The sequence below is a fragment of the Branchiostoma lanceolatum genome, chromosome 11 (genome assembly GCF_035083965.1).
Source record: "Branchiostoma lanceolatum isolate klBraLanc5 chromosome 11, klBraLanc5.hap2, whole genome shotgun sequence".
Lineage (NCBI taxonomy): Eukaryota > Metazoa > Chordata > Leptocardii > Amphioxiformes > Branchiostomatidae > Branchiostoma > Branchiostoma lanceolatum.
In genome coordinates this window covers 13113940-13127574 of record NC_089732.1, presented here as the reverse complement: position 1 = coordinate 13127574, position 13635 = coordinate 13113940, and the positions used below count along the sequence as shown (strand labels likewise).

Below are 13635 nucleotides of genomic sequence, written 5' to 3'. Positions count from 1 at the left end.
TCGTATGTTTCTCATAATGGACCGTATGTATTCCGTAAAACTCGTTTGAATTCTTTGGCACCCCTGTATATACTGATCATCAATATGTTAATACTGATATGTAACTGATAAGGAATAACAAGTTTTGCACACAGAAACAAATACATACATGACCATATAGACTGAAAGCAGTGTTTTATTACAACATATGCATGAACAGAAGTCTGGTCAACACGTCAGATGTCTCAGATTGTTGTCGCTTTGTTGTTAAAGCAGCCATCTTCCAGCAGCCCTCCTTTCCTGTAGAACCTCAAGAAGAGGCTGACTCCTGAGTTGCATAAGACACGCTTCCAAGAAATCTGTAAGAAACAGAAAAATTTTGAGATATGATTTATCAAATTCCAAATTTGACAAAGAGTGTGAAGTCCCTACAAAGAAAGGAATGGTACATAGAATCTATTCCTGAAAATTCATCTACTTTCATGGATTTAATTCTAACTTTGTGGTTGAAGCAAATAATTGTAACACAAAGGACACATATACACAGTGTGGAAAGGCATCAAGACAATAAAACCACAGGGAACATTTCCAGATTTACAATACTTGAACTACAATAGTTCTATGGTTGATTCTTGGAACTTGATTAATATAGAAAACAACACGGGGTATTCCGTATCACCCGAGGTTTGGCTGGGACTGAGGGGGATGTGGAATACACTGTGTTGTATTTTATTTATGCCATACCCACCCGAGAAAATACACATTTCAATGTGGAATGCGCCAGAAGTTGATGAAGTTTTGTGTACTCGAACAAAAAACTGTAACAACATTGATTCCAACCTCACAATCTGGTGTTAGAATTTACAGCGGCGCAACCGACAGGCTTGAAATGCATTCAAATACATGTATTCTATGGAAGCCCGTGTGATACAACTTAGAACCCCGTGTGATACAGAAAATTATTGGAACACTGAATCAAACGTTTTCGCGGCCCAGGTATGACATAAAGAACTTCATTCTTACATTTTTTCTGTAGTTCCTTAAGGTCCCCCTAGCGCAATCTTCTGGCCTCTCTCTCTGACTCGAGCAGGGTCAGGATGTCTCCTTCACGGACGGGACCTTTTACATTGCGGATGATGGACCGGTTACTGTCGTCCATAAACTCCACTCGGACCTGAAAATACAACAAACATAACTCATGCTATAATATAGTATAGTTTTGCTATAAACTCCACTCGGACCTGAAAATACAACAAACATAACTCATGCTATAATATAGTATCCAAAAATAGAGTTAAGCATAGCTTAGCTTAACAATACAAATGTAAAGCATGCCACACAAATCAGATATCAAGTTTGAAAGGCTTTGTTTCCTTGTTTAATTTAAAAGACGTTTTATCATTTGAAAAGCTCTACCTGAAAATAAATTTTATTGCAAGATATTAAAATTGTTGCTCTTTCGTGAACTGCTGTGCCAGTTTTTGAGCTAGCTGCTGCATTGTTCCCTCTGCTATACAGTCAACTTATATTATAACTCCAGAAATCCGTATGCTTTTTGATCTTCTTTATTGATAATGGGATGATCAGCAACATGAAAAGCCGGGAATTATGCGCCCTTTTGAAAAGGGCGTATAATTCAATGGTGCAAATGTGCATCTTACTTAAATTATACTACATGAATCACTACATTCATGAAGGTTAGGTACCCAGGAAGGAATAATATTTTTAAATGTCGCATGTCACTGTCGAATATTATAAGGAAAATGTTGTATTTTGGTGTCATAACCACTGGCCTACCTGTGTACACTGGCCCTGAGATCCAGTTCTTCCAAGAACCTTGGTCACCTGTGGGAGAAAGACAAGACGGTATGGTTAACATCGCGAAACTCCTCTATAATTTTTTTCCAGTTATCAAACTAAGGTTCCTGCCCCCCTCCCCCATGTGAGGTAACAATTTTGATTGATTATGAAGGAATGAGAAGCTTTAGCTGTAAGGGAGTAACAAAGATAATCACAGCGCAAATAGGCACTTAACATCTATTGGTTAGTGTTTAAACACTGTACAGTATTGTTTAGTTGTAGTTGCTTAGGTTCACAAAACACGTAACATCACGGTACGGCCATGTTGTCACACATGCACATGTTTGTAGCGCTCATCTCATCGACATTCCACGTGTTTAAAATCATACTTTCCTCCACTTAAACTCCTCATAAATTCAGCTATACATTCATGGATACATAAGTAATTTAATATAACACGAAAGAAGTCGTAGTTTTGTGTAGGAGCCCTACCCGAGCGAGTTTTTGAGGCGCTACTCCCCTGTCCATTTTGACTGAGCAATGGCGGGTGCAAAAGAGAAAGATTGTCGGGGTTTCCAAACTAATTTTCAGGGGCTTGGAGTAGCCCAATATAAAGTATAGGGGAGTGAGAATATTCGTAATAAGTTTATATATTTACTGAATGTCCAGATATCAATAAAACAATAATTATTTTAGCTATAAAAATTAATAAAACGTTTATTTAATATCGTATTATTGTTTCTGAATTCTTTTAAGAGCACAGCACTTGTCATCCATCATAGGAGCAACCACCCCTAAAATCTGTATTGGTTGTAACTAGTGAACTCACAGGTCAAGAAAAGGGGACAAACCATTTCATTTTACATCTTATGTAAATTGTCTAAAATATTAAACATAAAGTAATTTTTTGTCAAAAAATCATTTTTGTAAAGAAAAAATGATTTCACTTCATACGCTTGATTCATACAAGTCATTAATTGAAACAATCAAAACATCACTGCCTTTGTTATGAAACAGTAACGGTCTCTCCCTGACATTGTAACGTCCAAGATGGCGACTGCTAGCCCGTTCATCAGGGCGCTACGAAACTTGCTCGCAGGGGTAAATATTGCGTTTTTCTGGCGGTTTATATTCTGTATAGTCATATAGATATAGCATTGAAAAACTATTTTCTGATTTGCGATGTAGCTTCAGCCACGTTTCACTGTTTTCAAAAATTATACAAATAATTCTTTGGCAAGAAAGGGGGAGGGGGGCTTGAAGGACGAATATATTTTATCAGTATGTTCTTTGTATCCTAACGTTACCTACCTACCTACCTGCCTAGTCTCTTGACCTCCAGGTCGTTGGGGGGATAATGTATCACAAGCTAGCAAATCACCTTTCAGAAACGTAGCACGAAAGACAGTTGACAAAAGACAACACAGTGATTTGTTGTGAAAGTTGTTTACATGGTGTGGACTTCTTTACTTAGACGGGTCTAATATGAACATTTAAAAACTTTAAAGGCATCCAGAGCATTTTATGACGCTTGAAACTTGAATAAAAAAACTCCAATTTCTAGTCATTCCTACACATAGTAAGTTTCAATAACACTATACCATTACATATCGACATTAAAGGAGCAAAGATATGATGTCGTTGTGTGGTGAGAACTGATAGAAAATCCAAGCCCTAATAGTCTGATCCTGACTGTCCACTACATTTAGCGGTTCGACCAATGAGCGAGTGACTGCATGTCCGTCAAATATTTGCATCTTTATGTTTTAATTTTGCATTTCTATGTTTTGACGGTATCGGTCTATTAACACTAGGCGCTTGAAACTAATAGGTCACAATGCAGCTTATTTTTTTAGCACTTTTGATAAGAAATCCGCATGCAAATGGCAAAACAGTGGCATTAAATGTCAATTTCATAAAGATTACAGCAACTAGAATATTTCCAGTTTCAAGCCATAAAATGCTCTGGGTGCCTTTAAGTCAAATTACAGATGAGTGATAATGCATATGATTTTGTTTCTATCATGAGTCTTAAGGATTTTGTTTCTATCTGCTGTTTCAGGGGTCTCGGCAGTTGCAGTTGCGATATGCAGAGGACATGACCACCAGGTGAAAAAAGCAGTTCAAACCAGTTTAACAGTTTCACGCTATTTAGGCTCAAAAGAATAATACGAGCGATCACTGTTTTTGTTTACATCCGGGGAATTCAAATGACTGGTAGGAAAAGTGGAGTTAGCAGAATACTGTAAATGCAGAAATGTTTGTGGTGGTTTTATGTTCGTGGTTTTCGCGGCGACCATTTCACCGCAACCTTAAAGCCACCGCAAACATTTTTATCTGATACTGTAGCTGTATGTGACTATAGCACTGTTGCGAAATAAAAACCACACGAACTTAAACGCATTTACAGTACTTCACATATGAATTGAATATCCCATACTTGAACAGACTTCTGACATCAGGGCCAAATGTTTAATTAGGGACGGGTGCCGGACTGTTTGGCAGGGAACTGGAGCTAAAATTACTACCGGGGCTCCTACACTCGCTACCCTTTAAATATCAGGGCAGCAAATGTAGGAGGCTAAAAATAGAATGGACACAAGCCTCTTTACCTTCTCCATAGGCGTAAGGTTATGATTTTTTACTGTAGCTTTGACCATAATCTTTCCCAGATCGCCCCCTCCAGCCAACCTCCCCGGAGGCATCAGTCACAAGTTGTCAGATAACTACTACCTCACCAGGGATGGGCGTCGACTGATGGCTCCTCCCGAGGTGGTCTACGGACAGACAAAACTCATCGCAGAGGGAGAAAGGTACTGCATTTTTCCTTGTGTAGAAGAGACACCTTGCAGAATTTGTGAGAAGTGCACCCATGCGTCCAGATTCTAGTTGTCAATCTTTACCATAAACTGTTGTCATGTTTAGGAATCAGGACTGAAACGCGAGTTGGAAAGCCTTTTAGAGTGTTACATTTCTGTACACATCTTCTGGTGTTTGTAATAATGTACTGAGTCATAGGGCCAACTCTCCAAGCAGAGGTCAGGTTGCAAATTATTTTGGACGTCTTTTTATGCGTTTTTATCAGGCTTTCTACTTTGTCAGGTTTTCTTGTTGTCGTCCGTTGGCTGATGCACAAAATGAAAACCTGACAAAAAAGCCTGAATAAAAATGCCTAAAAAGATATCTAATACAAGCCGAACCCTAACCTCTGCTTGGAGAGTATAGGCCCAAGTTATCAATATTTGAATAGATCTTTTTACTACGGGATGCTTGTCAAGTACTAATTGTCAAGTACTCACTGTACTTAGTGGACCATCCTTGTCACTGGCACAATGTTGACCACTTAGACCTATTCACGAAGACAGCAGCTGGTTAGGAAAAACACTCATTCCTTTTGTTTGTTTTTTACATACTTAACTCTGCTCAAACCCACATCAAACAAACTCTACAAAAGACGTCAAACAAGTGTTCATATCCACTAATTGAACTTTATTTTCAGTATCATTTTTCACTGCCTTCCAGTCATAATAAATACAGCTCCTCTTGTGTGGACCCTCCATTGTTTTTATGTAGACAAAAGCTAATTGAGCGAAACACAAGCAATGATTTTAGTAGCTATTTTTAAACAGGGAAGAGCTTGCCTTGAATGACTCTTGGTGATGGGTATATTCCATTTTCTATTTTGTGCTGGAAATTTTGTTCCAAAAGTTTAAGACCATAAACACATCCGTATGTTTGTGAGAGTCAGGAGTGTATAAAGTGGAGATATGATGACAGACACAGAATAGTTGTTAACTGCAACTCTTAATAGTATATCTTGCAAATAACCCCTGGGCCCACTATTACACAACAATTCTGAAACCTGTAGTAGATACTAGATGGTATTTTATATCTGCAAAAATTAAACAGGCTATCACAAGCTTATCATGTCTTGTAGTGTGTTTTCACACATATCAATAAAGCAGGCATGTGCTGACTGCGATGTTGGTGTCCCTATTTGCATTTCAGTGGATTGAATCTCAACTGTTCACAGCATTGTTGTGTTTTATCAATAGGTTTTTAATTCTTCTTCTGGTGTTCTTTTCTTTGAGTTGTAGTACAGTGTTACTTGCGAGGGTCAGAAGAGCTTTAGATTTAGAAAAAATGCTTGATCTGCTGTTCATGCAAACAGGGATACCAATATGGGGGTTAGTCTCTACCAGACTAACTGCGCTGGCTATAGGGAGAATATTTGCCGGGGGACTTTGGCCATCGAGGGTATCATTCTAGGCTCTACCAGCCTCTGCGGGTCGCTGGGAAAATAGTAGAAATTGGCCCAAAAGAGTCAATTGTATAAAGGGAGTCGGCAACGGAGAGAGGGTCAAATTTGCAACGCCTGCGAATGATACCCTCGAAGTCCCCCGGCAAATATTCTCCCTATAGCCGGCGTAGTTAGTCTGGTAGAGACTACAATCAATCAATGAATAAGTCAATATCGTTTATTTAGACTGGAATGTGAAAGTTCTCTATAGAATATACACAGCCATAGCTGCACATACTGACTTGTCACTAATGTTCTGCCTTATCATTTATAAATAGCCATCTCTAAAACAGTTGTCTTTCTATTATCTATTTCTTAAGGATGCGGTCCCTTAAGAAATTGCATTGTTTTTTGATCGATAGTTGTGTATGTGTTACACTTCTGTACGTTTGGGACCGCATAGTGATGTCATCTCCTGTGATTGTACATATGTAAATATTTTGCGTTTGGGAATGCATCTCATTATGTGTAAGCAGCATAACCTGTGCTGCATTACTATGCGAACCAGTCAGAATTGCCTTGAAGAAGGTGACAGATGGTCACCGAAACGTCGGTGGGATAAATCTCTTGGTTGTGTAAAAAGAGTCTTTTTATTCAGTTGTCCTTCTGTCTGTATTGTTCCTACTACAGCACTGAAGAAGCCGCTCCCCAAAAGGACAAGAGACCACCTATTCCTCCTGGGGGCGGACTGTCCTACACATGGAAGGAGATGCCGCCACTGCAGTAAACATAAACATAAACATAAACAAACACAGAAATATGGAAATTCATTGTTTTGAAATGACTGTGTTCAACTCTGTATCAAAACAGTCTTGTTAAATCAAACCACAATTTGGATGAATTTTCTTTTGTCGTTCTTACATTGTGCTTGTGTGTACAATTGTCCCAACAACAATGTGAATACAAAACAGAATCACAACACTTCTTGGGGGTGTTGAAGACCATTGAACAGAAATATGTATAGTTGCCTATGGTGTGAAAAAGTTTCAAAGTTACAACTACATGTACTAGAAAATAAAGAGAAATTACTCATATCATGAACCTCTTTAGCCATCTGCTGATTGAGTTACTGTTCTTGTTTGTGATTGGTTGGTTGGTTAGTTTGCTAATTGTTTGACCTTATATTTGATTGATGATTGGTTGGTCCATTGAAAAAAGCTTGCTGGAGCCATTCCACTTGGACGGCGCTCTCACAGCGCTCTCAGGGCGACCTAAAATGGTCAAGAGCGCCGTGAGAGCGCCGAACTCCTGGAAAACGTGCTCAAGTGGAATCTCTACGGCGACCCTTGCGCGCTCTCAGCGCGACCAAAATGTCAAATGTCAGCAACTTTTTAAAGATTTCACATCACTCAACGAATTCCAGACATAAAGAAAGAATTTTTGTTACGTTTTTTTGTGCTTTGTTGTCTTCTCAGTCATACCTTTACCTTAGAAATATTGAGGAATTAAACTGATACTCACAACTAAAATATTGCAGCTTGAGTAGCTTTCGGGTGGCATCCACCACTCCTTCATCAGCTCTGAGTTGGGTTGTCACGTGACCTACGAGAGGTCACTAGGTCACGTGACACGAGAGTATTGTAGATGGGGGGGAGACGGTGGCGGCCTTGGTCGCGGTTCAAAGAGGGGGACCGGGATCTAATGTGTACGGCTTCTTTAACCCCCCGCTCGAACCACCTGCTCTCTCTGTCAAGTATGGAGACGTTCTGTTCAAGTTTGTGTTTATGAGCCTTCATGTGCTGTGCCACCGGGGAGGAGTCTCTCTTGTGCTCGGTGAGCCTCTTCTTAAGGGCCCTTTCCGTCTCACCCACGTACTGGGCGTCACAGTCCTCACACGAGAGGTGGTATACTGTAGTATTCACCAAATATGGGGGGATGACATAATTGACATCTGGGACGAGTTAGGGCACTGTCCCTGATTAATAAACCTCCGACCATGCGGTCCGGAGTCAGTCTGAAGTCCATCTCCGTGTGTGCGGCTGTGCCTCTCTTAGCCTTGTTATCGCTACATAACAATTGGTGGCAGCGGCCTATACTTCCGAGTATATTTTCATCCACGCCATGGCAGCCGCACAACGTTCCAGACTCCCCCCGTCCTTCGACGGGAGCGACGATTTCCAGCTCTGGAGCCAGCAGTTTGATGTCTGGGCCGAGTCCCAGCAACTGGACGACCCAGCGAAGCTGCGCCACCTCCCCACCTACCTCACCGGCGCAGCGTTCGGCTACTATACCGAACTTCCGGATGCGACCAAGGCCAACCTTGACCTCCTGCGAGCGGCCATGGTCGGGCCCTTCGGCCGCCCACAGTTGCTGGAGGAGTTCCGTCGGGCGGCCAACGCAAGGCCAAGGCGCCCGGCGGAAAGCCTCTCGGTCTACGCCGCCGAGATCAAGCGGCTAGTAAGGCTGGCCTACGACGATTTCAACGACGCCGGGCGGGCCCACATGTCCCTCGACAGGTTCTTGGCCGGCCTCGACCAAGACTTGAAAATCCGGGTGATGGAGTTCGGCCCCGCCGACATTGACGCAGCCACCCGCCAAGCCGCCATCTGCGAACAAGCCCGCCACACCGCTGCTCGTGACGTCCAGTACGCCATGCCCGACCACACCGCGGCCAGGGTGACCTCCACCAGGGCGCCGACACCGGACCTGACCGCCACCGTCGCCACGCTGGCGTCGAAACTGTCAGAAGTCGTCGACCTTCTCCAGTCCCAGGCCGGCAGCCAGCGACAGTCCGACCGTCGCGCCCGTGACCACCAAGATGACCCTGGACCACCGCCCGCCCGACGAGACAGCGGCCGTCGCAACGACGACCCTCCCCGCTCGGAGAACCGACGCCGTACGCCACGACGTCCGCGTCGCCCCGTCCGACCAGACGAGCAATGCCATAACTGCGGAGGGTTCGGCCATTACGCCTTCGACTGCCCGTCCCCACCCCAGGGAAACGGACAGTAGCTGACTGCGCGCGCCAGCAGCCAGCTTTTCCCCAGCCCAACCCGACCCCAGACTGTTCCCCTTTTATTGACATTGAACTCCAAGGCGCACCAACCCAAGCTCTTCTTGACACAGGTTCGTGTATATCCATCATTAGTGACACTTTTCGGCTCCGTTCTCCCACCCTACGATATCTGCCATTGACTCAATCCACTACAACCGTCCGTTCCGTCAATGGCGACAAGCTTAAGATCGTGGGAACATTACAAGCACATGTCCATCTGGGTACCATCTCAGCGGTTGAACTCTTTCATGTCATGCGGCAGTCCACTAACGATGTGATTCTTGGATGGCCATTCTGCCGTTCCCACAACATTGCCATTAATCCTACGTCCGGCACTGCAAAGATAGGATCTTCATCTGTACCCCTGCTGTCGCGGCCGCCATTAGCCCCTCCTGTGTCGGACGCCTTTGTATGTCGTACTACTGTCTTGCCGCCGAATTCTGTCTCCAAAGTCCCAGTGAGGCTATCTTCATCCCGCGGAGTTCCCCCATGTGACTTTGTCGGTGTATTTGAGCCAGACCCACGTCGCGTTACTTATGATGGAGTGGCGACCGCCCGGACAGTAGCTAATGTCCAGCAGGGATGTTCCATGGTACAGGTCCTCAACACAAACAATCATCCCGTCCGAATCCCGGAGAGAATCAACATTGGACAATTCCACGCCACTTCTGACCCTGATGCCGCCTACACCATCGCAGACGCCGCCGACACCTTACCCGTCATCCCGCCAACGCAAAAGGCCAAGGTACGTGTCCCCAAAACGTCTCTACCAGTCATCGACCTGTCCGACATTGATCTTCCCCCACCACAATTGCAAGAACTTTCAGATTGCTTAGAGGCAAACCGTGACTGTTTTTCTACTGGTTCCTTTGACCTTGGCCGCACCGATTTAGTGCAGCACCGTATAGACACCGGCGACGCCGCCCCAATCAAACAACGCCCATATCGCACGCCCGTCCATCGCCGAGAGGCCTTACGTAACCAAATTGCCGAGATGCTCGACCACGACGTCATCGAGCCCAGCACGAGCCCGTGGGCTTCCCCCGTCGTAATCGTCACCAAGAAGGACGGCAGTCCTCGTTTCTGCGTCGATTACCGTAAGCTGAACGCCGTCACAGTCCCCGACGCCCACCCCCTGCCGCGCATCGACGACACACTTGACGCTATGGCCGGCTCGTGCTACTTCAGTACTTTAGACATGAGAAGTGCTTACTGGCAGGTACCAGTCCACCCAGACGACCGCCACAAGACTGCGTTTATTACATCAGACAATTTATGGCAGTTCAAAAGACTCCCGTTCGGTTTGATGAACAGTGGGGCCACATTTCAACGTCTAGTTCAACTTTGTCTAGCCGGCGTAGGTTGGGACGTCTGTCTCGCCTACCTCGACGATATCGTGGTATTCACCCGGACATTTGATGACCATCTTCATGCACTACAGGAGGTGTTTACACGATTCCGACGGGCCGGTCTGAAGTTCAACCCGGCAAAGTGCCGCTTCGCCCAGCAGGAAGTGACATTTCTCGGCCATGTGGTGTCCAGACACGGTGTCGCGCCTGACCCCGCGAATACATGCAGGGTCCGAGACTGGCCTACACCAACATGCCAGAAGGACGCGAGGTCTTTCCTCGGACTTGCCTCCTTCTACCGCAAATTCGTGCCAGGATTTGCAACTGTAGCTGAACCCCTGGTGAGGCTGACAGACAAGAACCACCGTTTCAAATGGACACCAGCCTGCCAAACCGCCTTCGAACACCTGAAGACGCAGCTAACCAGCCCACCCCTACTCGCGTTCCCAGACTTTAGCAGAGAGTTTTACCTGGCTACCGACGCGTCCACCTTCGGCATTGGCGCCGTCCTGACGCAGGACCACGGCACCACCCGGCGCGTCGTAGCGTACGCCAGTAAGACTCTCTCTAAAACACAGCGACGCTGGAGCACCTACGATCGCGAGTTCTGGGCAGCGGTGTGGGCCATCCGACAGTTCCGACCATACCTGTACGGACGCCAGTTCCAGTTATCAACGGACCACCGCCCCCTGTTGTCATGCAGAGACACTCCCCTTGGAGACGGCATAACACAGGACAGACGCACCAGGTGGGCCATCGAACTCAGTACTTACGAGTTCGACATCCAGTATCGCCCTGGATGCATAAACAATGACGCCGACGCCCTGTCGCGCCGCCCACCTTCGCCGACACCTGCCGACGCAGAGGACGTCATCCTACGGGATGCCCCTAGCCGCGCGGAGGTTCCGCCCCCTCCAGTCTCCACGCCCGCCCCTGGTGTGCCTTCCTACGCGGAAGCTCAGGCGGCGGTGAACGCTCGTGAAGACCATGGATTTAATGTAGCAGCACCCGCACCTGATGTGCCTTCCTACGCGGAAGCTCAGGAAGCGACAGACTCTGACGACGATCGTGACCGTGATTACGGTGACCAGCCTACAGCGGCGCACGTTCGTTCCACCCACCTCGCCACGACACCTGCCATCGACTTCCTGGAGGCGCAACTAAACGACACCACCCTCCGCGAAGTTCGTCGTTGGCTCCAGGACGGCGCAGGTCAACCTCCAGTCCTCGCAGCACGAGACAGGCGCCGTGACCTTCTCGCCTACCACCACGAGTTCGACTCGCTGTTTCTTAAGGACGATCTGCTATACCGCCAACCCACGGACTTACCACCGACAGCCGCACCACAACTAGTGTTGCCCCGCGCCCTGGCCGATCGTGTGCTACCATCGCTCCACGACGACACCACAACCGGACACTTTGGTCCTGCCCGCACCCTGCGCCGCGCACGGGACAGGTTCTACTGGCCCGGTATGACGTTGGACGTCGCTCGTTATTGTCGTGAATGTGCCTCCTGCCAGCAGCGCCGCCCACCCGTGCCGACACCGCGAGCGCCATTCCGTCACATCGTGGCAACCCGTCCATTCGAGACTGTCGCCACCGACATCACGTACATGCCTCTATCGACGGCCGGCAACAAGTACGTCCTGGTGGTGTCAGACGTCTTTAGTAAATACGTGAATCTATACGCCATCCCCAGACAGGACGCCGCCACCGTCGCGGACAAGCTCTTCCGAGATTTCATCGGACAACACGGCGTACCTGATCAACTCCATTCCGACCAGGGGCCACAGTATGAATCCCACCTCATCTCCGAACTCTGCACCCGACTTGGAATTCGTAAGTCGCGCACTTCGCCCTACCACCCACAGGGCGACGGCCAAGTCGAGCGATTTAATCGAACGATGAAAGACATACTTGCGAAGTGTTTAGCAGGGCGCGAGAACGACTGGGACAGAATCCTACCCCACGTCGCCCTGGCCTACAACACCAGCCTCCACACCACCACCAAGCGCTCTCCATTCTACCTTGTCCACGGCCGAGAAGCCCGCCTACCAGTGGACGTCGCCTGTCGGCTACCTGCCACGACAGCTCACCTGGCCGACCTGACAACAGCCATCACGTCAGTCCGCGACGCCATCGCCCAGTCCCATCAGACACAAGACCAACAACAAGCCCCCCGTGTCAACTACCACCAGTACAGAGTCGGCGATCGCGTCTGGCTTCACCATCCACCTTCCGCACTCTACAAACTACGTCTGCCTTGGACTGGACCGTTCACGGTCATTGCCACCCTACCACCCGGTGAGCCAGCGCCCATCCTGTATCGTATACAACATGACACCGGTCGCCAGCGCCAACAAGTAGTCCATCACAACAGACTAAAGCCGTACATCGCTCCTACCCGCCGACTCCTGCCAGCACCACCCGCTGCCGCACCCGACAACAGACGTCGTCTACCCGACGCAGGACACCTTGGCTTCGCAGGCTTCCTGCAGCAACATCACCTCCGCCCACCTGATCTACCTGCCGCCCAGCCCGACCCTCCACCTCCCGCTCCCGTTCCTGTCCAGCTGCCAGCCGTTCCCGCACCAGCCGTCAGAACGCGATCCGGCCGCATCAGCAGACCCCCTACCCTCTTTATGGACTTGGACTATAATTAATGAACTCAATTCCGCCAAAAGACACTAGATTTCTCAAAGCACTCTCAATGATCGGACGACACATGAATTGTATGGCCATTTGTACCCTACCATTTTCTTTTATTATTTGTATTTTTGTTGCTTCCATGTAAGAAACTTGTAATATTGAGCTTGTACCGCCATTGCCATGTTGTGTTCATGAAGGACACTACTTCTGTATACATGTGTTAGTGTATGGAGTGTACGATATTGTAGTTTTGTACTACCGCTCTTGTAATAGCGACCTTATTCTTTTGCATTGTTTGTTAGATGCCTATTGTTTATTTTCCATGTATCTTGTGCCCACGTGTGACCTCCCATTGCGTACTACGTTAGCCTTGCTCGGTTGTTATTGTTATTGTTGCTCTTTCGTTCAGCCAACCCGTGGCTATCGCCTCCGCCATGTCCGCCGGCTCCCTGTCATTAAACTGTGGAGTCGGGACGCCTCCAGATTAGGGGAGGGCCAGTGTAGTATTCACCAAATATGGGGGGATGACATAATTGACATCTGGGACGAGTTAGGGCACTGTC

The 13635-nt window shown here is 47.1% G+C and overlaps 1 protein-coding gene and 1 long non-coding RNA gene across 2 annotated transcripts; one reads left to right on the top strand and one right to left on the bottom strand.

Moving 5' to 3' along the window:
• Positions 1 to 1199: 1199 nt before the first annotated feature.
• On the bottom strand, positions 1200 to 2338 carry LOC136445368 (uncharacterized). The gene is made up of 3 exons (XR_010757403.1): positions 2272 to 2338; positions 1777 to 1824; positions 1200 to 1220 (listed from the first exon to the last, which is right to left on the bottom strand). It is a non-coding gene; the product is annotated as an uncharacterized lncRNA (long non-coding RNA).
• A 422-nt stretch (positions 2339 to 2760) lies between these two features.
• Positions 2761 to 7128, top strand: LOC136445163 (NADH dehydrogenase [ubiquinone] 1 alpha subcomplex subunit 7-like). The gene is made up of 4 exons (XM_066443032.1): positions 2761 to 2880; positions 3842 to 3888; positions 4452 to 4592; positions 6710 to 7128. Exons 1-4 carry the CDS (start codon positions 2830 to 2832, stop codon positions 6804 to 6806), a joined length of 336 nt encoding a protein of 111 aa, XP_066299129.1. The 5' UTR covers positions 2761 to 2829; the 3' UTR covers positions 6807 to 7128.
• The last annotated feature ends 6507 nt before the right edge of the window (positions 7129 to 13635 follow it).

What these genes read in the sequence shown, in the direction of transcription:
- LOC136445163 (XM_066443032.1), top strand. Translation starts at nt 2,830, where the DNA reads ATGGCGACTGCTAGCCCGTTCATCAGGGCGCTACGAAACTTGCTCGCA. An exon ending in TACGAAACTTGCTCGCAGGG is followed by an intron (nt 2,881 to 3,841) that starts GTAAATATTGCG and finishes CTGCTGTTTCAG; the next exon opens with GGGTCTCGGCAGTTGCAGTT. An exon ending in CTCATCGCAGAGGGAGAAAG is followed by an intron (nt 4,593 to 6,709) that starts GTACTGCATTTT and finishes TTCCTACTACAG; the next exon opens with CACTGAAGAAGCCGCTCCCC.